This window comes from Bacillus rossius, chromosome 1, assembly GCF_032445375.1.
Source record: "Bacillus rossius redtenbacheri isolate Brsri chromosome 1, Brsri_v3, whole genome shotgun sequence".
In the NCBI taxonomy this organism is placed as follows: Eukaryota; Metazoa; Arthropoda; class Insecta; order Phasmatodea; family Bacillidae; genus Bacillus; species Bacillus rossius.
In genome coordinates this window covers 264,193,432-264,220,731 of record NC_086330.1, presented here as the reverse complement: position 1 = coordinate 264,220,731, position 27,300 = coordinate 264,193,432, and the positions used below count along the sequence as shown (strand labels likewise).

The 27,300-nt window shown below is 35.9% G+C and overlaps 1 protein-coding gene across 1 annotated transcript in view; it reads left to right on the top strand.

Annotated features, from left to right (window-relative positions):
• Positions 1-22,108, top strand: part of LOC134527550 (coatomer subunit delta) — a 92,558-nt gene extending 70,450 nt beyond the window's left edge. Inside the window, exons 9-11 of the mRNA XM_063360322.1 lie at positions 4,492-4,603; positions 17,875-18,076; positions 21,935-22,108. Coding sequence (XP_063216392.1) covers positions 4,492-4,603; positions 17,875-18,076; positions 21,935-22,024 — 404 coding nt within the window. The 3' untranslated portion in view covers positions 22,025-22,108. The remainder of the gene's footprint in view (positions 1-4,491; positions 4,604-17,874; positions 18,077-21,934) is intronic.
• Positions 22,109-27,300: the final 5,192 nt, after the last annotated feature.

The following is a 27,300-nucleotide window of genomic DNA, read 5'->3' as shown; positions in this document are numbered from 1 at the left end:
GTGTTCAAAGCATTTCTAATCGGGACCCAGTTATCACCTGAAAAGTGTTTATTCGTTAGCAATTACTTAAAGCTGCATTGTGTTGTATAGTGTAAATATAATCATTCTTCAGTTCTGTACCTGGTATAATATAAGGCAGGTCTCATGTCCCCAACAGTGTTAAAATGAACTTATTAGTTACATAGGTACTATTCCAGAATTGTCTTTCTTATTCATTTAAGTTAAATACATATGGTTCAAAATAAATGCAATTTTTTTTTAGTTATTCCTACCAGACTAATGACTATGTAGATAAAGTTACCCAGAGAATTGAAATCAGAATCGAATTTCAAATCTTGTGGTGAGAATCGAATCGGAATCGAATTGAACTGAAAATCATGGAATCGTACAACCCTAGTGGATAGTCAAAAATAAAATAATGTACAATAAATTAAATATATTAGCTGTGGTGTTGAAACATTCTACTTTTTAAATGGTTGTTTTATAAACTATGTTTCCAGAATCAGTACATATTGCAATTTTATTTATAAAATTATGTGTTAAAAGTACGATGTCTTAAGGCATGGTAACAGGATAGACATGAAGAAAAAAATTTACCTTGTAAACTTAAAGGTTATCAGTGGTTAATTTTAATTTACTTTATTTCCTGTAATATTTTTCTTTGAATATTTTTCCTTGTATATCGAAAATTCTCTGAATACTTATGATTTCATGGTATTTGAGGATTTGATTGGCCTATCTTTTAAGTAGTGATGGGCAAATTGGATTAAAACTGATACCAATCCAATTACCAATATGTGTCTAACAGATCCGATAACCAATACAAAACAGTTTCGATACTTTTTTTAAATAATCACAGTGAATGTCTGCAATAAATTCAATATTTTTAAGTAATAAATCATTACCTTAATATAATTATAATGTTACGATATACTGCGGGTTCATAAAGGATAGCCCAATTAAAGATTTTATTTCACACACAGTTTTATTGATGGCCACTACTTGTCACTTACAAAAATCTTCTAAAATGGCAAATAATTAATTACCCTTAAAGAAAGGTCTATTTCCCAGTCACTCGTTCCTCACACCTTGCTGGGCTGCACCTCTGGCGCAACTCTCGCCGCAGCAACTCTCGTGGGTCTCCGCCGCGGGACTCCGTCGCCACACTCCGCCGCCGCAGACGCACTTCCCCTTCGCCGTGATCCCACTCGACTCCTCGCTCGCAACTTCACTCGGGACTCCGCCGCGCCCGCGACTCTATCGCCCGGAAACTCCGCCGCGGGAAAACTCCCGACTCTACTGAACTCACTCACTCCCTGCCCTGGAATCTTCGTCCAACGACTTCGCCACTCTGCCGCACCCGCGGCACTGTCGCCCGGAAACTCCGTCGAGGGAGAACTCCCGACTGAACATTCCGAACTGACTCTCCCTACTGACGTCCTCGGGCCTATATATAGGCCCCAGCGAAATTCCAGAACTCACGAGAGCGGCTGGGGCCTGTCGCGTCATCGCGAGCTGTTCCGACGGCAGAAATCTCTCGAAAACACGTGTCGGCGGCTCGCGAAACTCCCAGCGGTCCGGTGTCAGTTACGTGTCAAAGGCAGGGCGCCGCGCTGGGAGTGTGGAGGGCTGGAGGGAGATAAAGCGGCGATCCAGGTGCGCACGGCACATCTCATGTTACGGCGTGCACCTGCGCGTGGCGCGGCCTTGCTAACGTTCGTAACAATATATTATAAGGATACTGCTAAATGAAATTTGTGTGTAGCACAATACACATTATGCATTTGACTAATTAATGAACACAACATTCAAGTTAAGTCTTAAATATAGAAAAAATGTAGTAAACGATGCCTATGGAACTATAAAGTATAAATAGGTAAATAGAAAATATGGGTAACACTGAAATTGATGAAATTGCTCTTGTTTAATGTATATCAGTTTTTTAAAGGATCTGTTGGAGACAGTTATATCAGAAATCTAGAAAATGATAAATACATATTGGCCAATACCAAAACAATTGTATTGGTACAATATAACAGTTCGTTATATGAAATAAAAAGATTTTCTTACTTTTTAATTTGTGTTTTATTGTCCGAAAGACGAAACAACTGAATCCTATCACTTTCAATAATTTTGTTCACTCATTCAACACATGTATCCGCCTGTCGAAAAAATGCTCGCAACTCGGGCGATGAAAATTAAGGAAAAAAAAGTCAATCAAGTTCTTCAGTAAACTCTTACTGTAAGTAACAGAAATCAGTGCGACCTCAAACAGGGCTGCACCCAGCGAAACCGAATTTCGCCACGAACCAAACGCCGACGAAGGTGATCACAATTTCTAATTAATGTCCGAATGAAATAAAAAAATTAGGTTAACTTAAAACTCGGCATGGCTCTGACCACCAACGTTAAATTTTCTGTCCTCCAATTCTTCTACATATTTTGCGAGAAGCCACCGAACGCGCCCTGTTGGTGTCACGATCGACGGACGACTGGTGAACTCATGACACTGTCTCCTCCACGCAGGGAGGAGACAGGAGAAGTCACATGACCTCACCGACCAATCACACGCACGCTTCATTCACACTACACATCACAAGCCAATAGGAAAACAGAACACACATTGAAAACAGTTTTCTATCCATAGAGCTAGGGACTTTACATTTTCTTTCTCTCTCCCACACCGTAAGACAGCAGTTATCACACAGTTCCCACGCAGTGAGGGAAATCCCGTCTTTATCTATCTCTGAGGGGAATTACTGTTTCGTTCTCCCTCGCACTTACAGGCCTCTTTTGCCTCTCTAATACATTCCACACCAAATCTATTGTTCTAGAACCTTATGTACCAGCAATCACAATACAAATTACTTCACAAAATTAAACTTATTTAGAAAAACCTGAAAAAGTAGGCCAAAACAGGCAAAAATCTAGTACAGCGACTTATTTGTGAATAATTACATAAAAAATAGTAATGATTGAAAATGTCTGTTAAAATACCAAGGATATTCTTAAAACACATAGCACGTGCAAATAACATATATTAATATCCATAACGTCTGATTATACTGTTTCATAACATATACACCACTCAAAACACATAGACTTATTAATACTTACATATACAAAAAAAGAAGTTTAAAAGAAAAATATTTAGCTAGAAGGGCAGGTGTCTTGCAACGTTACAACATCACTAACTTTTGGTTATCTATTAATGGAAGAATTTATTAAAACTATAGCTGAGTATACTAAATTACTTTTAATAATTAAAATAAATGAGAACTTACTAAATTGTGCTTGCTTGTATGCTAATTTTTAGGGTTTTTTAATACTGCTAATGTTTGAAAATCTGTAAACAGAATTTTAAATGTTCCTGTGGTTTTTAATGTATACAGTGCAGTGTAGATAATCTTAACTTAAACATTCTTGCCAAGTGTCTTCTTTCAGTCAAGAAAGGGTGAAATTATGAATCTATTGGTAATCAGAAGAGGCAAGATTATATGGTGAATAGTTATGAAACTGAAATAACAGCGAAATTAAGTCAATAAACCGCCAAACACCGAAATGAAGGCCAATAACACTGCATAGCACGAAAATGCAGAAAAAGTCACCTCAATTCCCTCATTATAGCTATTAAAATATACTATATATTTCATAGATCTTTAGTTTAGGTTTTCATCTAAAAACATAAAATGTACTATACAAAAGTAAAAAAATTATTTATTTTCTATCTATTGTTTTTTTTAAGTAAAGTAAATTAAACCAGTCTACATCTGATACCATACACTCATACAGTCATGGGTAAAGGCACAAGAAAATGTACATTATAAATGCTTTGGGCTTTTAACATTGGATATTGATTTTTTGATTGTTGAATGTTTTAGTTGCATATTTTTGTTAAATTGACTCATCACTATATGTAGTAGTATTGTTTAATGTACACATTTGAAATGTTTTACCACAAAAAGCAGTTGACATGTACTTACTATTACATGTGTTTTAATTTTTAATGATGATATAAATGAACTCAACTATTTTTAAAACGGCCCAAATACTCCTCGAGGCGGGACAAAATCAGGAACGAGATTGTACAAGCAAGAGCAGGAGTACAGGACTTGAATGATATCATTAAAAAAGAAAGTGCAGGAGTGTGGAGAAGATTGGAGTAAAGTGAAGGATGAGGAATGGTAAAGGAAAAGAGGAAGAAGGGGACATTTTACTTTGTTGACCTGGCCACAAGCTAGAAGCCTGCATGTTGATGACTATTTTTAAAGATGAAATTGGCTTTTTTATAACACCATAAAATCTTGTCTCTAGTTATCAGTTGGGGCAGGTGTTGACTGGCTGTGTTTAAGTTGAGTTTTGTTCCTTTTGTCAGTTCCAAATGTTCCAACTAGTGGGAGTGCTCTGGACTTTGGCTTGAGGCTGGACGGCACAAAGAGGTTGGACCGGTGGCAGTGTACTTGCGCTCTATGCCACACTGTGTGTCCGCAGTAAACTGCTGGCCCTCTGAGAACGGGCAAGGAGGCTGTGACGTGAACATAGAGTACGAGCTGGAGCATGACCACATGGAGCTGAACGACGTCTGCATCGCGATCCCTCTGCCGTGAGTACTACTGTCTCAGTTCTGTGTTTTTACACAATAGTGCTTCAACTGCTGCTTATCTGCATCTGTGCTAGTGTTAAAAACATTAAAGATTTAACTAAAGATGGGATTCAAGGATTCACAAGATTCAGTGTAGGATTCGTATCAAGAATCAGTCATAAATTTTTATCATATGGCATTGAGGTTATGTTTGTACAAGAAAACGTATGATTTGCATGACCACGCTATACTATCTTAAAAATTATTTGAAAGTGCACTGAGCACTTTGAAAAAAAAACAACAATATATTGTTCTATCTTCAAAACTTGCTGTAAAAATATTTTTCTTTCGGTTAAAAAACCCACAATAACAGTAAATCGCTTCCATAACACAAAGTTAATAGTCAGGGACTCTTAAGAAATAGTGAAGTGTGAAATATGATGAAATTCAATTTTTTTTTTTTTTTTTTAAGTTTCTAGCGAAATGTCAGCATTGTAGGAACACAAAGTTTTTCCGCCAAATACAACTAATTCCAGTGTTTTGTTGGAATCAATTTCCGAACTAATCTCCCGATACGTCATAAATGTGTAACAACCAATTATTTTTGATATCTCTTAGGACTATGCGAATATAATTTTTTTAGATTGATTTGAATATGACAATCAAATTATTCTTGAGTATGAATATCGAAATTGAATAGTAAGAATTAGAATCCATTAAAAAAAAAATGTTATATCATAACAAATACGTATTGAAAGAAAAAGTAAATATGTAGTGTAGTAGCTTCTGTGAAATTAAATATTACTAAAGTGAAAGGTTGGCTAGGTTATGTTAGCTACAATTACTATAAGTAAAATTTTGTTGAAAAATTCAAATTATGAAAGGAAAAAATAAATAACTATTTTTCATGGTAATCAAAATAGGATCTGCCAAAAAAATTTGTTTTAATAAACAGTGCAAACAAATATGTAAGGCCATTTTAGTAGTGTGAAGAAAATTCAAGAGGGTGAGTTTAAAAAGAATGTTAGAATGTACAGTTAGCATTTTTAATTTATAGGTAAAATTATGTAAGTTTAAACAAAAAATTGATTTTTGTTTGAATTTTACAGTATGTTTAAATAAATCCTTAGTTATATTAAAATTTATAGATACCATGTTTTATCACATAATCGTCACACATTTTATCATGTTTGAAAAGTAGGGGTGCAATTATTATGTGAAAACAATTTTTTTTATTAGGTAAATATATTCATTAAAACAAAACCCATTCATGGAAAGTACTTTTATTTAAAAAGTGGAGTACAGTAGAACCCCTGTCATACACTTTTCAACGGAGGGCACAAAAATGGTGTATGATGCGGGAAAGTGTATGAAAAGGGAATGGCAATAATGCAATTTTTTTCCAATCCAGCGTATCAGCACAGTGCCAGATTAAACATAAATATATATGTGTAAATAATTGCATTATATTAATGAAAGATATGAATTCATCATTATATTATACATATAATAAAACCACCAGAAATGTAAAATACAGTCCATAATCAAGTAAAGCTGACATGAGAAACAGTGGCCTTAAAAAATGTTATGAAGTCCTTTCTTGGAGGGGGGGAAAAGTCACCAAGACTAAATTAGAAATTAAAAAAATTAGGCTATTGTAAAAAAAAAATCAGAAATATTTGCTTGTTTATTACATTTTACAAACAACTTTATGCAACAGAACAATTTTCAATAAAATTTTAACTTGAGAAACGTAAAATTCAAAACAATCCAATCGTAAAAAAACAATAACAAACGGATATATTCAGTTCAAAGATAAACGACTGCACAAAATATGAGATCCGTGCCTTGGTAAAGCACGTGCACCATTTTCATGATCATTTCTTGTTTGCGCCACTAGTCTCGCTTGGTGCTGGCCATAGATGCTACTAGCGAAGTGCACAGTCTTCCTGATACTATCCATATCTATGGTGTGATAGTTATTTTCTTACGTTTGCAAATGTAAACAATGATCGTTTTTCAAAATAAAAGCATTAAAACTGAGTTTATAAGGAGGAATATAAAAAATTTTTGTGGATTTTAGGACTTTTCCGCTTCGTAAAAACGTATGAAACGGGAAATTAATGGTTATATAAGTGTATGTTCCGAGAAAGTAAACCATTGTAAATATACTACTTTCGGCGGGACCGAAATTTATCTGCATATGACACGGGAAAATGTATGAAACGGGAACGTATCATCGAGGTTCTACTGTATATACAAGAGCATGCCAAACAATTAAAAATAATAAGTCATTCAACAAAAACCTTTCTTCAACTTTAAATAGAAAAACAAATGTGAGTGTGAGCCTGAACTAATGCATAACTATTGTCGTAGTACACACTTACCACGAAAGAGTGCGAGCCATCAAATGTAGTTAACTCGGCACTCGACAGAGAGCACTCGTTGCATACAATCGGCGAGATATCAATATCAATTTTCGACTACATGTGTGCACTCTACGGAAAGCAGCATAACCAAACATGAATGATGCCAACTAGCGCTGGCTACATTTTTATAAGCGGTACACCGCGGCGACGCAGACGAACAGATAAAGGTTATAACGTTTAAAAACCTCTTTAAAAGAAAATTTATACATCAGAAAACTTTGTATTTCCGTTAATTAAATAAGTAAGTGATAATGTCCGAATAAATATTAGATTTCTAATTTAAGATACATCCTTTTGTATGGAAAAAATACCTACACAAAGCACTTGGAATGTAATAGTGGGATCAAAAAAATCTTGCGACGTTTACACGAGAGTTTTTTTTATCCACATTTTGACGCCCTAAAATATCGATGCAACAATTATGTGATAAAACGGTATATTTTTTGGCTTGTTTTAACTAAAGTGTAGGAACACAGTAGCTGCTTAGAAAGTTCCTCTCTTTTTCTGTCCAGAGTATGTGTGCTTGGTAAAAGAGGTGAATAGTTCCTCCCCTTCCCCCCTCTTCCTTCATAGTGTACTTTTTTTTTGGTCCATGCATGAGAAAATAATTATTAATTGCCTGAGCTGTCACTGTGCTTAGGGGGGGGGGGATTTTTTGGTTTTTTAGGGTAAGTTTTTAGTAGGCTTTGCTGTGAGTATGCCACTAGATGTTTTCCACGATATCCCTACAAGTTTTTTCTCTTCATCGCCCCATTCTGAACAAAACTAATCACAGAGCTGGCAGGCTTTGTTTCCACCCTCTGATCTGAAAACTGTAAATTTTAACACCCGTGCAGTTTTTTTATTTTTACGGACACAAATTTATTCTTATCAGTATGCTGTCAGTTCTAATCTATTTTTAGTGACCTGCCGGACTCTCTTCTCTGTAAAATATTTTAACTGATAACATGGGTGTTAGTAATGGTTCCAAATTACTGTGTTAAATTAGGCTTTACTATATTAGACTTCTCAAAATTTACGGGGCCAGATGTAGCAAAAAAACTCCACGTAAATAACCTTAAAAGATTACGTAAATCCAGTGGAAATTTTGTCTCTGCCTGACGAGAAAATCTTCTGTGATTGTGCAATTTTTCCAGACTTTCAAGATTCCGCACAGCTGTGATCGTAAACAACTGAATATTTGTTTTGATATTCGAAAATTCAAATATTTACACAGGCCTACTCTTAGTATTTTCTCTGCTGCAGCATGAATCAATAGTATTGATGAATTACAAAGCCGTATAAGTTGCTCTTTGTAGTGTGTGTGGCTACACTAAAGTTAAACGTCATGTATTTTCATGTCTTTGGCAATTTAGTGAAATAGCGGGATGGCATTGTTCACAAAATGACTACCTCGTATTTTATATATACAACTCCTGGTTTAACACTACTTATTTCTAGTATGAAATGTGACACTTAAAAGTACATTATTTTGAAGTGAAGAAAAAAATAGTTCCTGGAGATACTCCGAAATGTGTCAGAAATAATACAGAATTAACATATCACCTTGTTCGTTTGCACTTAGCATTTTAGTAAATTTATTGTTTATGCAAATAATTAATATTTCATGTATTTAATGAAGGTTTTTGTAGGTCCTTTCTAGTGATGGATCGCAGGATCTGTCCTGGTCCTCGGTTCTGCTGTTCTCTGCAAATTAACCGGCAATGAGAACATGAGAACCGTAGATACAGATGTAATACTGATAACTGCAGAAAGCTTAACAGCCAAACCTTTCCCAATGAAAATAAAATACAAAGGACTTTTGGTAAAACACTTGGGAGACCCATGCACGCATCTTTCTAGCCTGAGACATGCAAAACAAAAGTTGGTAAATCTAGGAAAATTGCGGGTGGATCAACAGCCCTTTCCTTCCCTTCAACCCCCTTGTGCTAGTCACTAGATGGAAACACACCGCCACATGTACCTTGTACCATGCACCATCTAACATAATTGGTAGGCCTGTGCGAATGTCAGTCTCTTAGCTTGAATTAAATATGAATGCCAAATTGTTCTCAAATACGAATATTGAATTTGAATAAGAATGAGAATTAGAATCCCACTAAATTTTATTTTATTTTTTTCAAATCATGCAAAAAAAATACTGAGGGAACGAAAAAGAAAATGTGTAGTGTAGTGTTAGTGGCTTCTGGGAAATTAGACAAATGATACTAAAGTGAATGTTTGGTTAGTTTTAAGTTAGCTACAATAATTATATGTAAAATGATTTGGTAAAATATTTAAATTATGAAATGAATTGTGTTTTAAATTATGCAGCTAACTTAACCTAACCAACCAACCTTTCTTTTCAGTTCCATTCTCCTTATTATCTTTGAAAGATTTGTGCAATGGGAGTGCATGACTTGATGTAAGCTTTAGGACATACGCCATTGCTAAGCACATGTATGTCTGTAGAAGAAAACTACAAAAAACCAAAAGACAAAAAACACAAATTAAGCAAAAATTGCTGTTGTCAACAGGATATATACACCACATAATATTCCTTAACAGGAATATGGTCAACAAACAAAGAAAAACAAAAAAAAATGGACTAAGAATGAAAAAACCCCACAGATGATGAATTGAACCCCAAAATAATTCAGCACAACAGTTGAAACGAGACAAAAACACAAAAAAAAAAAGACAAAACAAACACAATAGTTTTCCAAAACAGAAACAAGCCAGCACAACAGTTGAAACGAGACAAAACACAACAAAACAAAAAGACGAAACAAACACAATATTTTTCCTAAACAGAAACAAGCGACGTTTCGGGAACTGCTATCTGCTCCCGTCCTCAGGCAGAGACGCACACGGTACAAAAACGCAGGTGCGACTGTGTATGCTATGTCAAATATTCATAAGCAAACAAATATATTTGTTATTCCGAAGTGTTGGTATCAGAGGTAGAATCCAATGTGAATAGTTTATTATTCGTATTCAAAAATTCAAATATTCGCTCAGCCCTACTAATTGGTTTTACTTTTTATTTTATATATGATTTAAACAACATATTTTAACTTAAGCTCACGTGACTTTAAAGAATTGTTAGAAACTTAGTCCAGTTGCTTTATAACGGTTTGTTATATACAAAATAAAACAGTTCAATGCCGATTGCAAATTTTGATATTTTTATTTTTCTAAACAGAATGCCCCGACGAATCCAAACACTTACAATAGTTCATTCACTCGTTCCACATGTATATCTGACTGTCGAAAATACTGCTGGTAGCTCGCATGATGAGAAATTACCGAAAAATAATAGCGTAGATTGAAGTCCTTCAGTAATGTTTCACTGCAAGTACACGAAGATGGTGCGACCTGGAACAGGGCCGCACCCAGCGAAAACGAATCTCGCCCGAGCCAAAACGCCTATGAAGGTGGCCGCAATTTCTAGTTAAGTTATATCCTAAATGAAAAAAAGAAAATTAGGTTGATTTAATAATAGGCCTGGCTCCGACCACCAACGTGAAATTATCTCTTCATAAATTACATTATAATTTAGCGAGAAGCCATCGAACGCGACCTACTCGTCCAGCGTTCGACAGATGACTGGTGATCTCATGAACTCGTCTCCTCCACGCAGGGAGTAGACGTCACATGACCTCACCGACCAATCACATGCACGCTTCATTCACTCTTACAGATACAAGCCAATCACAGAACGAGTTACAATACATGAGAAAACCTTTTACACACAGAACACTGGGCTTCCCCTGATCTATCTCTTTTCAATTTCACATCGAAATCGGGGAATTCCATTCTCGTTCTCTCTCCCACACCGTGAGACAGCAGTTATCACTCGGTTCCCATGCAGGGGGGGAATTACAGTCTTTATCTCGGTTGGCGGGGAAGCACTGTTCCTTTCTCACTTCCACTTACAGGCCTCTCATGCCTCTCTTTCTAACCATCACACCAGCCCAGACACAGTCCCGTGATTTATAATTATATTACAACACGTTAATAAAAATCAAGAATAATAATTATAATACGAATTACTTTACAAAATTAAACTTATTGAGAAAAACCTGAATAAGTAGGCCTAAACACGTAAAAATCTAGAACAGCGACTTCTTTGTGAATAATTACATAAAAATTACTAATGATAGAAAATGTCTGTTAAAATACAAGGTACATTCTTAAAACACATAGCAAGTGAAAATAACATATATCAAAAGCCATAACGTCTGATTATACTGTCTCATAATATACACACCACTCTAAAAACATTGATTTATTTATATTTACCTATACAAAAAGAAGTTTAAAAGAAAATTATTTATTTAGGAGGGCAGGGTTCTGCAACATTACATTACCCCCCCAACTTTTCAATTAAATTAACACTATATTTAATTGAAAAGTTACAAAAGTGAAAACTAATCTGTACAAAATAAATACAAAACATCCTGAGAAATAAATGCATCCAGTAGTTACTACCCTTGTTTATATATAAATTCAAAAAACTGTTTCTTAAATATTGCAATATTAATTCCTTGTCAAAAAAGCCAAAAATTTGAAAACATCTCTCTTACTACAAAGGGTCAACAACTCTCCACAAATGGTTATCTCCCTTTCATCAGTGCAAAATACAAATAACTTTGAAACTGGTTTCTCTATAAGCTTCAAGCAGACACCCCCTGGTCAACGAAGACTCTTCAATAACAACAAAAAACTCTGAACAACTTACTTTTACAACCGTGGAACCTCAACACCAGCTGTAATAAACTCCATAACTACCTCAACGACGACGAATAAACACAAAAACTTCAACATCTTCAAAAACTTCTACCTCGGCAGAAACCTCGACGACGACAACAAATCTTCAATTCCAGGAATTACGTCTCCATGACCACCTTAACGACGATAAAAACTTCCAACCTCAACGACGACGACAAATAACCTCCAAACAAATTATTTCCTTTAAAATCCTTTAAAAACCAGTTACCATAATTCTCTGCTGCTCATGGAAAAACTCCTCAAATCTCATGGAACAACCACTTTAACCCACAAATTAACCAATATCTCCACTCTTCATATCTGCACTAATAAAAACTTGACAACACTATCACTTCAAAACTGTTGACACAAAAATTTTCCTAAATTCCATCCAAAAAACAACTTATCAAATTCTAAAATTATAAATTTCTAAGTATCTTCACAATACCTCTATCATAACTTCAACCACTGGGTAAAACTTATTTCAAACTCATACTTAGTCTGCTCAACATGATAACACATGAACTATAATTTTTAAACAGATTCATCAAATTCCTAGGACACTGAAACACATATTAAACTTTCCACCACAAATTCAACTCCAAAAAACATTAAATTAGCTATGTGAAACTTTAAAAACTTTTTTATAACCAACTACATCATAACTTATCATATTCAAAATTTCTTATTAAAATATTACACAACCTCATAATATTTATCAAAATACACAAAAAACAATACACCAAGTTCTACCAACTTCCTTCTCCTTCATTCCTAACTCCTGAGCTAGCCGAAAGGTAAGGGGCGCCCAACTAAAACCCTTTTAGCTGCTAGTCAGCTCGGCTAACCTATTACCAAATTACACACAAAATACACAAAATTTTCCCAACTTCCTCTATCTTCCTTCCTAACTCCTGAGCTAGCCGAAAGGTAAGGGGCGCTCAATTACAACCCTTTTAGCTGCTAGTCAGCTCAGCTAACCTTTTACACAAAAAAAATATACCCACAAATTACATAAAGTTTTTCCAAACTCCTCTATCATTCCTTCCTAACTCCTGAGCTAGCCGAAAGGTAAGGGGCGCTCAATTACAACCCTTTTAGCTGCTAGTCAGCTCGGCTAACCTATTACCAAATTACACACACAATACACAAATTTCTCCCAACTCTCTTCATCTTTCATTCCTAGCTCCTGAGCTAGCCGAAAGGTAAGGGGCGCTCAATTACAACCCTTTTAGCTGCTAGTCAGCTCGGCTAACCTATTACACATAAAAAATACACAAAAATACCCGAAGTTCTTCCAACCTCTTCTATCCTCATTCCTAGCTCCTGAGCTAGCCGAAAGGTAAGGGGCGCTCAACTACAACCCTTTTAGCTGCTAGTCAGCTCGGCTAACCTTTTAATGAAATTAGAAACAAAAAATTATACAAAGATATACACAGCACTTGTCATTATGCATAAAATTTTAAGCTTTATATGTATACCTCTCTTAATTTTCCATAAACAACAAGTTGACAATTCTACAGTCATGGCATGACAAACACTTCATTAGACACAGTCGTATGTTTCTATTCTTCAAAAACAAATTACATGAACTAATGTCCTTACTCAGGTTTCAAATCATACCTCCCCTTTCAGCAACAGTACATAAAAATAACCTTGATGAGGGGTGGGAGCGACCAAGGAGAAGGGACTCACCCTTGCAAAAAAAAAACATCGGACTCCATGCCGGAAACACATTTAAAATTAACCTCCTGGCCCCCCAGCTGCCTCACAAAACACATTACACCAAGAAAAATACCTTTGCTGCATTATTTTGGGCAATACAAAAATTCACCTAAACTCTGGCCATCATGAACACACAACTGCTTCTGCAGCTTCAAAACTCGACGACTGTTATTCATTAACGTTTAGTATTACATTTCATACCTTTAATATAGGATGTTATCACCCTGTCATTTAATCCAAAACAAACATTTATCATCACAAATGTGTGGCACTTTAATTTAAAATATTAAACTTTTTCAAAAATTCTATCATTTTCCAAAAAAATAACTCATAATAAATTTCAGTTAACATCTTCCCATGAGACAACATTTAACAAACCAAACATTCATTACCTAAGTGCAATGAAATTCTCACAATGTAAAGCATTTCTTCACATAATATTTTTAGTAACTGCCTATTTAAAAAGAATTCATACCATTATTACTATTATTGTTTCAAAACAGAAATTATTCACATTAACATTGATCAATTTATCTTCCTTCTCTTTAAGAATCTTGTAAAAAATTGCTGTTATAACATTACTTGTGCATTCCTATATTATCCTATAACTATTCTTCAAAAAATACAAAAAGTTTACAAAATACAAAACATTATTTAAAAAGTACATAAGTCAAAGAATAACAAAAAAAAAAGGCAAAAACTGCAAAATATTTAAAAAACATCAAACACAACAAAACTAGTCTTGACTACACCCCTACATCTTGGCAGTGGGCCATACAAGTCCAAACACACTGTTTCCAGATTTTGCATCACTCCTTTACATTTATCATGTCTTTCTTCTGCCTTTGAACAGAACAAAAAACTGTTTACTATCTCGGCTACAATTCTGTACTCATGTTTCCACACAAAAAACCTCTGAACGAGTTGCACCGTCTTTCTCACATGGATCAGTGCGAAAGTTTTAGTTTGTACACTATTCGGCATACACAACACACATTTTCGTACATTACTGCTTACACTTGGAAAAAATCTCCCTTTTAACATTTCTCCGCAATCTGCAAAATTCAATTCACTGATTACTTCCTCAGCAAATGCATCCTTAAGTGTATCTGAGAACGTTTGCATTTCAATTTCTACTTTTTTCATCTGTTTACACAAAATCTTGTTCACATGTCCATTAACTCTTATTTTACAAAATGTTTTCTCTACATTATCCGAACATTCCCTGTTTACTTCATCATGAAATTTTTCAAATGTGTTTTCAATGTTTAATTTTTCATTTACATCATGTCCAAAAAATTCAATATTTTCTTTTGACACTATTACTTTCATTTCACAAGTTCCTAAACTAGTTAGTTCCCTTTCCACTTGCATTTCTGCCACATTATTTGCACACCCATCTACTTTGTTTGTACACGTGGCTACCTGATTATTCATTTTAATTTCAAAGTCATCAAATTTGTTCTCCACCCTGCCGAATTCCTGTCGCAACTGTGTGCCTATTTCACTCCTTAACTTAGCAATCTCTTGTGAATTTACCTCAATTTTGTGAATTGCCTGATCTATTTTGTTGTTGGTTTCATTCTGTCCCTGTTCAATTTTACTAGTAAGATCCTGTTTTAATTCCTGTTTCAACTCCTGTTGTCCCCGTTCAATTTTTTGTGTCATGTCCCGCATCATTTCCCGACTATTTTGTTTCATTTCCTGTTGTCCCTGTTCCATTTTCTGGTTCATTTCCTGTTGTCCCTGTTTCTTTGACAACAAGATCTGTAGCATTTGATCTGACCCCCCCATAACCTCAACTGGGCTACTAATCGTCATAATGAAAGATACAAATTACAAAAATTTTACCACAAATCTTATTTGAATACTCAACACAAAAGAAAAACAATGTAAACAATTAATTAAGCTCCATTTTCTGACTTGCTCTTTTCGGCGATTCATCCCGCGATGTCCCGCGAAGTAACGATCTCGATGTCTGGCAATGAGGTCCTGAAGTCCCGCGTTGAGAAAGGCCTGAAGTACCATGGTGTCTTGGGTCGCTCTGTCCCTCGATGTACCGCTTTCCGCCGTCTCTGGAACTCTTCACTCGCTGCAACAGCCCGTTGTTTCTCGCCGCGGAGAAAAACTGCATTCACCGCTCAGCTGCGCCGAAAGTTCTGGGAGATCATCTTTGTTTACCGCCGAAAATGTCCGTCATGCTCTCAGGGTCGTGTCCAAATTCAAGCCGCGCGGCCGGGCGCCAAATATAACGGTTCGTTATATACAAAATAAAACAGTTCAACGCCGATTGCAAATTTTGATGTTTTTATTTTTATTTTTCTAAACAGAATGCCCCGACGAATACAAACACTTACAATAGTTCATTCACTCGTTCCACATGTATATCTGACTGTCGAAAATACTGCTGGTAGCTCGCATGATGAGAAATTACCGAAAAATAATAGCGTAGATTGAAGTCCTTCAGTAATGTTTCACTGCAAGTACACGAAGATGGTGCGACCTGGAACAGGGCCGCACCTAGCGAAAACGAATCTCGCCCGAGCCAAAACGCCTACGAAGGTGGCCGCAATTTCTAGTTAAGTTATATCCGAAATGAAAAAAAGAAAATTAGGTTGATTTAATAATAGGCCTGGCTCCGACCACCAACGTGAAATTATCTCTTCATAAATTACATTATAATTTAGCGAGAAGCCATCGAACGCGACCTACTCGTCCAGCGTTCGACAGACGACTGGTGATCTCATGAACTCGTCTCCTCCACGCAGGGAGTAGACGTCACATGACCTCACCGACCAATCACACGCACGCTTCATTCACTCTTACAGATACAAGCCAATCACAGAACGAGTTACAATACATGAGAAAACCTTTTACACACAGAACACTGGGCTTCCCCTGATCTATCTCTTTTCAATTTCACATCGAAATCGGGGACTTCCATTCTCGTTCTCTCTCCCACACCGTGAGACAGCAGTTATCACTCGGTTCCCATGCAGGGGGGGAATTACCGTCTTTATCTCGGTTGGCGGGGAAGCACTGTTCCTTTCTCACTTCCACTTACAGGCCTCTCATGCCTCTCTTTTTAACCATCACACCAGCCCAGACACAGTCCCGTGATTTATAATTATATTACAACACGTTAATAAAAATTAAGAATAATAATTATAATACGAATTACTTTACAAAATTAAACTTATTGAGAAAAACCTGAATAAGTAGGCCTAAACACGTAAAAATCTAGAACAGCGACTTCTTTGTGAATAATTACATAAAAATTACTAATGATAGAAAATGTCTGTTAAAATACAAGGTACATTCTTAAAACACATAGCAAGTGAAAATAACATATATCAAAAGCCATAACGTCTGATTATACTGTCTCATAATATACACACCACTCTAAAAACATTGATTTATTTATATTTACCTATACAAAAATAAGTTTAAAAGAAAATTATTTATTTAGGAGGGCAGGGTTCTGCAACATTACAGCTTTTAAACATGTTTTATTTTAGTTATGATTTAACAAGAAATGTAAAAACCAGTAAATCTTGTTTAATATGTTCAGCACAGTACAATTTCCCTTCCTAATGCGGTCAAATGTTTCGGTCCTGCCATTTTCTCTGTAAGAGTACGTTATTATTTCCCTTGTAAGACGTTGGCCAAAAACATTATTTTCCATATATTTCTCAAACTGTTCGGTGTTTGCAAACATGCTTAAGCATTGTAGTACATATTTGAGACAGTGTAAGTTTTATTTTGACATAGAAGCTTGTCACTACAGTCACAATATTTTTTTGCCGGCTGTCCGTGGCTTACCGTGATAGTTTGTGACAACCCTCCCCCCCCCCCCCCCAATAGGTGGCCGGCAGCACGATTGCGTGATTACTCCCGCCCTCGTGACGCCCCTCGCGCTTCCCCACAGCGACGATCAACGCTTTCGCAAACTGCGAAGTCTTTCTCGCTAGTTAGCTCGTTACTTCGCCTGGCCGTTTTCGAATTGACGTCAACAAAGATAATGCGGGGGGATACATTTTTATTAGATTACGTTCTCTGAAAGTGCAAGTTGCTGTGTTCTCGTGGTCCGCACAAAATGGGTCGGCGGTCCGGATGCGGACCGCAGTCCGCCATTTGGCGACCCCTTCTCTAATATAAGGGTGCGATGATCATGCTATAAACACTGTATTGTATTTTTTTATTATTGTATTTAATCTTGTGTTAATGTTATCATAGTTATGTTTGTGAGCAGTTTGGGCATTCTGAGGCAAGGGTTTGAAGCTTGTATACCCCTAGGAAAAGTTTCATCTTCCACAAAAAGCTGCACACGAGCATAAACCAGAGCTGCCGTCGTGGTGTGCTTGCAAGGGTGTGTGCTGCCTGCAGGTCTGGCTGCGCGCCGGTGGTGAACGAGTGTGACGGGGAGTACACGCACGACCAGCGCAGAAGCGTGCTGCTGTGGATCCTGCCCATCATCGACGCCAGCAACAAGTCTGGGTCGCTCGAGTTCAGCTGCCAGGGCCACCCGGCCGACTTCTTCCCAGTCGCCGTCAACTTTGTCAGCAAGGGCTCGTACGCTGACCTCAAGGTGCGTGCTGGTTACAAGTGGAAATGAGAACAGGAACGTCTAGGGTGGTGGTGATTGGTGCACCTTGGTGCCGTCCGCCACTGGCAGAGGGAGGGTCGGAGTGCAACCGACCTCTGTCCTGCAGATCTAGCCTGGGTTACGCGACAGTTGCACAAGGCAAGGCCTCCGTCAAGGCACTGGCAATGAAGGCAGCCGGCCTGAAGGTAGCCTTCCATACTTCCCAAATGTGAGAGGCTTGTTGGGGGACAATCTTCCCAGAGCCGCCACCCGAGACCCCTTTTACTGCTTGCGGATATACTACTTGGAACTAGGAAGGCTGTTGATTCCAGCAGTTCTAAGCGCATGCACAGCAGTATCGTTGCAGGTAGTTCAGTGTCATGTCTGGTTTTCCCTTAACTCAGTTGGCACTGTAGGGGTAGCGGTCAGAGTGAGTTATTTACATTGTCATAATATAGAGAGCCTCACAAACACAGAAATCTACAAAGCATCATGACTCATGAAGTCGTTCAGTAGAAACATCTGGCCACATTCTTGATTGGTAGAGCTGGGTCGAGTTGTGACGTCAATGATGGGGCTGCCGCTCCATCCCTGTACCTACTCAGCAGTTCATCTCGACGAAAATAGACTCCATGATTGCTAGGGTTAAAGCTAATCTCCAAATTGGTACGGAATGCATGATTTTTTATTTTAAAATAAGGGAAATGTATATAATAATAAACAATTGGTCATTGATAGGGACAAGATTATATGGTGAATTGCAATAAAACTAAAATAACATCAAAAAGCATGTCCATACACCCTATAATGCTGAAATGAAAGTTAATACATCTTAAAGCCCCTAAATGCAACAAAAATAAATTATTTAGCATATTTAATCAAAACACTACTCAGCTTACATACAAGAAAGTAATATTTTCATGTATTAAATTCAATGAATGTAAATTATTTAACTTGGAGTTAGTATCAAAATGAATGTAAACAGTTGTTAGTACCTAATTGTTACATAATGACATTGGTCCTTTTTCAAATGCACATATATTCACTAATTTATTTGTATTGTTCCAAGTAGTTTGACTTGACATGCTTTTTGCAAATTATTATATTGTAAAAGTATTATGTATAAGTTAAAATGACATTGTTGTAGTAAAGTAAGTATCATTGAACAAGTAAGTGTTTTTGTTGAAAATGGTGCTTTCTTATAAATAAACAGAGTTCATAAAAAATAAAAACAATAACACTAAAATCTGTTTTAAAAACAATACTGGCCCAAAAAATAAAACCATAAAATCGTCATTTAAAATGCAAAGACTCAAAATGTGGAAAAATGTCTCATTTTGTTTTCACTGCCCTTCACATCTTTGCTAAGTTTAACCTGATTAATGCCAGATTGTAAATTAGAATGATGAGTGTACTGTATCTACCTGAATAGATGCCCACCTCGATTGCAAGCTGATTCTTTGCATTTTGACATCTTTCCACATTAGCTTGCACCCTTTTTGAAGCTTGTTCTTCTACATCCTTCATCGCTGCACATTCTTCTCGCAGAACATCATTGGTGTGCTGTTAGACAGTTGTTCGTCTGTTCGCATAGTATACAACTTTGAGTTTGTAATAACTATTATAAGTGTTAATTTATTGTTTTGGAAGCTAACCTGTTGTTGGGCCATGTGATTTGAAATGTAGAGATGGACAAGTCTGCAAATTCTTGAGTCGAGTTGAGCTGAGTTCAGTATTTATACCTTGGAGTCAAGTTGAGTCCTGACTTGATTAATCTCTAGTTGGGTTGAGCTCAAGTTATTGCAGGTTTTTACTTTAAGTTGTGTACTATTAAAATTTATAGAGCTGTAATACTAAGAGTCAAAAGAAATAATGCATGAAGAAACTTACTAGTAAAGATTATATTTTGGTAAATATTGAAAGTATGTAGTTCATCATCAGTACCAAGTCAAATAAATTAACAAATTAGGTTTAATACTAAGAATGTTTTTTTTTTTCCTTGTTAAGGAATATATTAAATATTATTTTGGTAAGTCTGCAGAAGAAGGAATTATGGTGGTAAAACTAAAGTGAAAGGTTGGTTAGGTTAGGTCTGCTATAGTAATTATGTATTGCTGTTACATATTATTAACATGGAAAATATGTATTATTAATGTAGGTCTTTCTGACATAACATAACATACCTTACACATTTGTTTTTATTTGACTAAATTCCTAGGATGTGCAATGTTTTAAGTACCTATTTAAATAAATCAATAGTTTTGTAGGGGGTTCTGCCCCACTTTTATGGAACACCCAATAATTATAGTATGTACATGGGCATAATTATGGTATGCCCAATGTGAATTTGGTAAATATAATGATACTCAAAAAGTCAAAATGTGTTGCAGAGAAATATTATGTTAAGCAAAGTAGAATGGATGGAAATTTATCGTACATGGTGGTGAAGGGAAGAATAATAGTAAGAGTGTAATGATTGAAAAGGGGATGTCTGTTATATTCATTAAGAGAGGCAGATGTTATAGTCATTAAGAGAGGAGATGTTTCCCACATTGGAGGGGAGTGTCGGGGTCAAGTGAAAAATCCAGACGATGTTTCCTCCTTGCCTCTGGGTGTCTGGTAGTCTCGTCGTGGTGAAAGGCAAGCTATAAAATTACCTAACAAAAGTGTTACCACAATTTAAAAAAAGTAACTCCAGTATTATTTTTTAAATTTATTCATTTATTTTATGGTTAACAACAATTTATATCACTTCAGAAATAAATATACTTATGCATTTCCAGACATCATGCCACATATTTGTATAAAAAAAGACATTAACTGAATACAATTTGCATTATAGCCTCGTGTATAAACCAAAATAAAGCCATCCAATATTTTTAATCGATATCAAGAGACATGAAGTTACAAATACAAGACGTATCACTTTTGATTTTGCTACGTTCATGTCGAGCATCATTATTATTGATCAACATTGTAGTAGAAAGCGTGTTCTTGGGAGACAAAATATTTTATTCTTAAAGTTTGTTTGTTACATTAAAATTCCATTTCATTCTTGAATGGCACCAATTTCTAGTGTTTTGAGACGTAAATAGCAGCATATACATTTTCCAGGTATTGTAACTACAGTAAAATCCCGTTATGACCCCTCATGTTTCCTCCTGGGAATGTGGTTGCAACAGAGTTAGGGTGGAGGAGGGGGGGTCGTCGTAATAAACATTTTGGATTAATTGACCCACCCTGATCCCTATATGTCAAAATATGGCATCTTTCTCACCAAGTCCTTGTTGAGTATTCTGGCATGAATATAAATTAATTTTAATAGTAGACACTTCTCAAAAAAATTATACCCAAGAAAAGCATATTGAACCACCTACTGATACCAAAACGAGCATAAACACGGTGCAACTATGTCTTTTATCAATCTCTATGTCCATTTGGATTGTCATAAAATTGTTAGTGTATAAGAAGTGAGCGTATCAATATAACACACCAGAGACGTCAAGAAAATTAAGTGCCATGTGCATCTCAAACTGTTGTTTTTTAAAATTTATTTTAGACTTTTACTTAATACTTTTGAAATTTTTGACCACATTTTCCTAATTGTCAGTATCTTGTCATCTTTAAAAGACAATCTTTACCTCATTATGTTTTTTTTGTGCCCAATCTTGGGGCCAGTCTATGTTATTGTGAGTGGTTATTAATTGTAACTACATTGGCCTCTATTTGGGATTATAGGGTACTTTGTTCTGTTGTAAATAAATTGGGTAGCTTTTAGGTTTGCTAGCATAGTATTCCCTTTTCTCTACGTCTCTTGTTTTATGTAATCTTAAGTTAGTAATGTTTGTATTGTGCTTCCAGGTGGTGGAAGTGACCAGTGTGGAAGATGACTCAGCAGTGAAGTTCTCTGACGAAACAGTGTTCTTCACAGAGAAATATGAAATAGTGTAATCAGTGTTGGTTAAGGAGTGAATAATCTAACCTGTATTATATCATTTATATACATATACACATCTAATGCTTAGCATTACTCAATTCTTGTGGACTTTTATTAATTTTCTCTAAAATCATTAGTGTTCCTCCTGTTGTCAAAACATTAAATTGCAGTGATTTATTAATAACTTATTTGATGGTTTTCGTAACTTGGGATTATCTTTGTGTATTTGCATACCTAAAAACAATTTGCTTGCAGTTAGTCGTGACATGCTGTGAGAAATTAAGAAAAAATAATATTTTTGTCTGGTCATAGTTCTAATTGACCCTGCATCATTTTTTGGCTTTCTGTTTAGAATATTACCATAGCTTCAGCAGTCATTCTATGCTGGCCCTTTATGTCTGTTCTGAAATGTATTGGTTTTACTACTTGTATAGGAAAATCATCATGGCTGGGTTCTGGCCCAGATATCTATGATGGTTGCCAACCTTCTTAGAGGAGATAGCACATGTAGAAGGTACACAAGAAATATTGCTGTGTAAATTCTCATTAGTTCTGTTTTTATTAGAATAAGCCTTGCCCTCAAAGAAGCCTCACACCAAACTATTGAGAATTTAAAAACCAGTAAAACTTGTTTAATATGTTCAGCACAGTACAATTTCCCTTCCTAATGCGGTCAAATGTTTCGGTCCTGCCATTTTCTCTGTAAGAGTACGTTATTATTTCCCCTGTAAGATGTTGGCCAAAAACATTATTTTCCATATAAACCAATGTTTTCTTAAAAGTTGAAATCTATTATTCGTAAGGAAATTACAATTTACAAATTTAATTAACAGAAATATGAAGTAGTCTAATGTGTAAAATTTCTTTCAGACAAATTTTCAAACATTAGAAACTTTATCTGGTAAGCTGTTCCTGTGGAGGACTTGTGAAAATGTAGCCATCTCTGGTTGGCATCATGTTTGGTTACCTTGATGCCTGTTGAGAGTAGTCTAATATTGATAGCTCGCAAACTGCTTGCAGCGTGTGCACTCAGTATCGTGCCAAATAAATTATATTTGTTAGCTAGCACTCTTTTCTGGTCAGTGTGTACTAGGATGACAATAGAAGAGAAAATTTTCCTTTTCATAAATTTTCCCACCAAAGAACTATTTTTGGAGATAGTCTTATAGAAAAGTCTTAACAGAAATTCGCTGTATAATCATAATTTTAAGATTCCAAATAAAGGTTGTTGGAGCTATAATAATAGAAAAAGATAAATAGTCTTGAAGGTTTTCTGTAAAACAAATGTGCACTGATGTGTGCCGGTTATTTTCTTTCACCACTCTTTATTCTTACTTCAAGGGTACTAGAAAATGTATGAAAATTTTAAGTAAAATGTGGTCTTAAAACAAGGCAAAATCGGTGCAAAATGTTGGTACTTAAACATAAATGTGGTGCAAAGAGTATGGAAAAACTTTGTTAGTCTAAAATTTGGAACTGAACGTTCATTTTGCTTTTCATTACCTTAAAAATTATATTCTCTGCCCAATGAATTGAATCATAAAAAATATTAGGTAAATCTAAAGGAAAGATTCTTGTCCAGACAAAACAAAATTTCTTTTTTTTTTTCTTTGTACTTTCTGACATATTTTACAATCATTCTCTTAGAGGATATTTTTATACTTCAACTGGTTTACAGTTTGAACGAATGATTAGGTTTTCTACATTGAAAATAATGTGAAATTGCTTCAATATTTAAATAGGTGTGCTACATTAAAAATACACTATAATGTTATGATAGGTTAGGATAGCTAAATTCGGTTAGGAAGTGAATCCACAAGGTTGTTTAGGTACGACACATCCAGGTTAAGCCACTCGCTGAGGATTTGATAGTGCAATCCCACCAAATTGTAGGGATGCTGATTCTGTTTTTTACCCGCTGTTCCATGTCACACAGATTTTCAATGGTGTTCAAGTCAGGTGATTTTGCAGGCCAATCGAGATGTAATAGGGTGGGGTAGTGTTCATAAAACCAGTCACATATACATGGAGCCTGATGAACTTTGATGTTGTCATTTTGAAAAGTGAGGGTATCAGTTGCATTCTCATCATGCAGTGTTGACTGAAAGGAAACACCTGATTATCCAGAATGTTTAAATAAACTTGCTGGTTCATGTTAGTGGTCACCGCAGTGAGCGGGCCCAATCCACGGTACGAAAAACTCTCCCAAAACATTACAGAACCACCACCGGCTTGAACCTGATCTTGTTTACATCCAGGATGAAATGCTTCATTAGCCTTCTGTGCACTCGACGACGTGCGTCATTGGAATACAGGCAAAAACGTGATACGTCAGACCAATTTACGTTCTGTCTGTCAGCTACTGTCCACGTTCGATGCCCATTGAATACGTGCAGCTTTATGTGCCTGTGTGAGCAATGGCTTCTTGCAAGGTGACCTACTCCAAAATGTTCATTGCATACAGTTCCCATCGCAATGTTCTTTCACTAACAGGTTGGGATGGACTTTTCATTCACTGACTGCAGCAATTCCTGTTGTGTTTGCAAGCTATTTTGATTCACAAGCCGTGAAAGACATCTCTGGTCCCTCTCAGTCTGGATCTTTTTCCGACCACAATTCTGACGCATGCCGTGGCCATGTGTAGTACACCACTGCTTGTAAACACGTTGAACAGTCCGCTGCGAAACACCATCAAATCCATCACCTTCACGCACTGTATAGATTGGGCACGGCCAAACATAATTTCCCCTTTTTGCCACTCTGTTACATCCTTACATCTACATATGTTATGTACACTGTCTGCTTAAAACATCAATGTCTCACTGATCACTACTGCCTAATGCTCACATAGATGGAACTTGTTTGCTGTGCCACCTGTACAGGCTTAACGATCCATCTGAGCGTGTGCACTACAGGACTATTTTTATGTTGGGTGAACTTATAAACGTCTTACTTAAATTTTAACAACCAACGTAATTCCTAAAATATGTATCTGTATCTATGGTAAGCTCTGAATTATCAGGTTTTTGGGTTATACATGCTTGTTTTTAGTTAAATTGTTGAATTTTGAAGCTATTAAAAAACTGATGATATTTCTCTGGCATACTTCTTTGCTTGGCCATTCTATATTTTTAACCGCCCTATTACGTATCAGAAAGCTGTTTGGTCTGATCCTTGTACAGCCTGTGTTTTCAGGATGGAGGGCAGACTGGGATTTATTCGTGGAACTCTTCGAATCTATTTCAAATCTCCCTCTCACCAATGAAAGTTACTGTATAGTTTGGTCAGTGCTTGAAAATAATTACAAGATCTTGCATATTGCTGCCAATTTCCTGTTAAAAAATTGTTTTCCCTGACAAAATAAAATATATGTATTTGAGATTTTAAAAAAAATTATTAATTTTTGGATTTTTTATTCCTCCAAATTTGCCCATGTAGCATATCATACTGTAGCTATTTTCAAGAGCTTTTTAATAAGCTCTTTTTGTGTATTCTAGGTACATTGATTTAAAACCAGCCATTTTAGTGAACATATGTTGACCAAGAACAGCCATTTTTTCTCATTTTAAATAATTTATTAAATAAAAACTACTCACTGAGAACATTTAAATAATACATAATTATGATGTACTTAATAGAAACAATGTATCAAATATAATGTAAATCTGTGACCACAGTCACTTTTCTGGTTGATTTGACATGGAATGACTCCAAAACTTTCTTGGCAACTTATAGAGCAGTTTGATCTGGAAAATAAAGCAAATAAAGACTGAATTGGAAGGTCATTATATTAGGTTAGCTGTATAAAAATACGAGGGCTATTCGTAAAGTAAGTTCCTTAAGTCATTTCAAAAATTATCTTTGTTAGAAAGGTTTAACTGTGTTGTTGACAATTTTACGTAACTACAGACCTACTTTACATTTTTACATAATCACCATTCAGTTCCAAACACTTTTTGCAACGCTGCACCAGTGTCTTTTACCCCTCTGCATAAAAGTTCGCCGCCTGGAAATTAAACTAGTTGACAATGTTATTTTGTAAATTTTGCCGTAATTGTTGACCCACGTTTCATTAAATCAACCAAAATTACTCCCTTTCGCCTAAAAAAATGGTAGCTATCATTTTTCGACTCGAATATGGAGATTGCCTATTACGTTTTCCGGAGTTGTTTACTTAGTGCCCTTACTTAGGCTATACACATTGTGTATTTGAAGTCCGTAATGCCTCTATGGCCAAGTCATCCATTCCATTCCCAGGCAGCGAACTTTGATGCAAGGGGTTTGAATAAACTGGTGCAATGTTACGAAACGTGCTTGAAACTGAATGGCAATTATGTGAAATTGTGAAGTAGATACAGTAGAATCCAGTTATAGCGAGCATAGTGATGGGTAGTGGAAAGTTTCCTGTCGGAAATTTCCTGCCGAAAACTTTCAAAAATGGAAAATTTACAGACCTCATGGAAACTTTGAAAAAAAGTGGAAACATTGGGAAACATTGAATTTTTTTTAGCTGTAACAGTTGAGTGCTGTTGAGTATGTATGCAAAATTTCAACCGATATGGAACACATTGAAGAAGGTATAGTTTTAACAGAGTTAGCTCAGTACCTAAGTAGAGAAGGTATGTGGGCCAAAGAATTTCTTTGGATGGCGCTTGAAAAAGGTAAAATTGAACCCTGTACTTGGTGGAAAGGTCTGTGTGGTCATACACAGCTGTCAAAAGTAGCAAACAGAATCTTAGGTATGTCAGTAACCTCTGCTGCTACAGAGAGGTCTTTTAGTACACATGGTAGTATACATACAAAACTAAGAAACCGCTTGACCACTGAAAGAGCAGGTAAAATATCATTCATTGCCCACAACTGGAAATTGTGTCACCACATCCTGGAGGACATTGAAAAATTGGAAAGGAAAGATTCTATTACTGTCATTGTGGAAGACAAATGTGAGAAAGTATATCAGAAGAAAAAACTACCACAGTGTGTTTTAAAAGAAGACGGTGCATCTTGTTCTAACAATGAAACAGAAGAGGAAGAAAACAGTGATTTCAGTTATGAGGACAATGATGATTTCATTGGTTTATAAGACCCAATATGACTTAAATAAGGACATGTTTGTTTCCAATTCAGTTAAAACTGTAACATGTATGATTTCTTATTATGAATGCAACTAATTGTTGATCAATATTTTTTTTTGTGTTCTATTTGTTACAACTTATTTGTCTTTATTTCCAACCAGTTGATAAATTGTAATAATATAGTGTTAATACATATTTTCAAATCTATGTAGTCA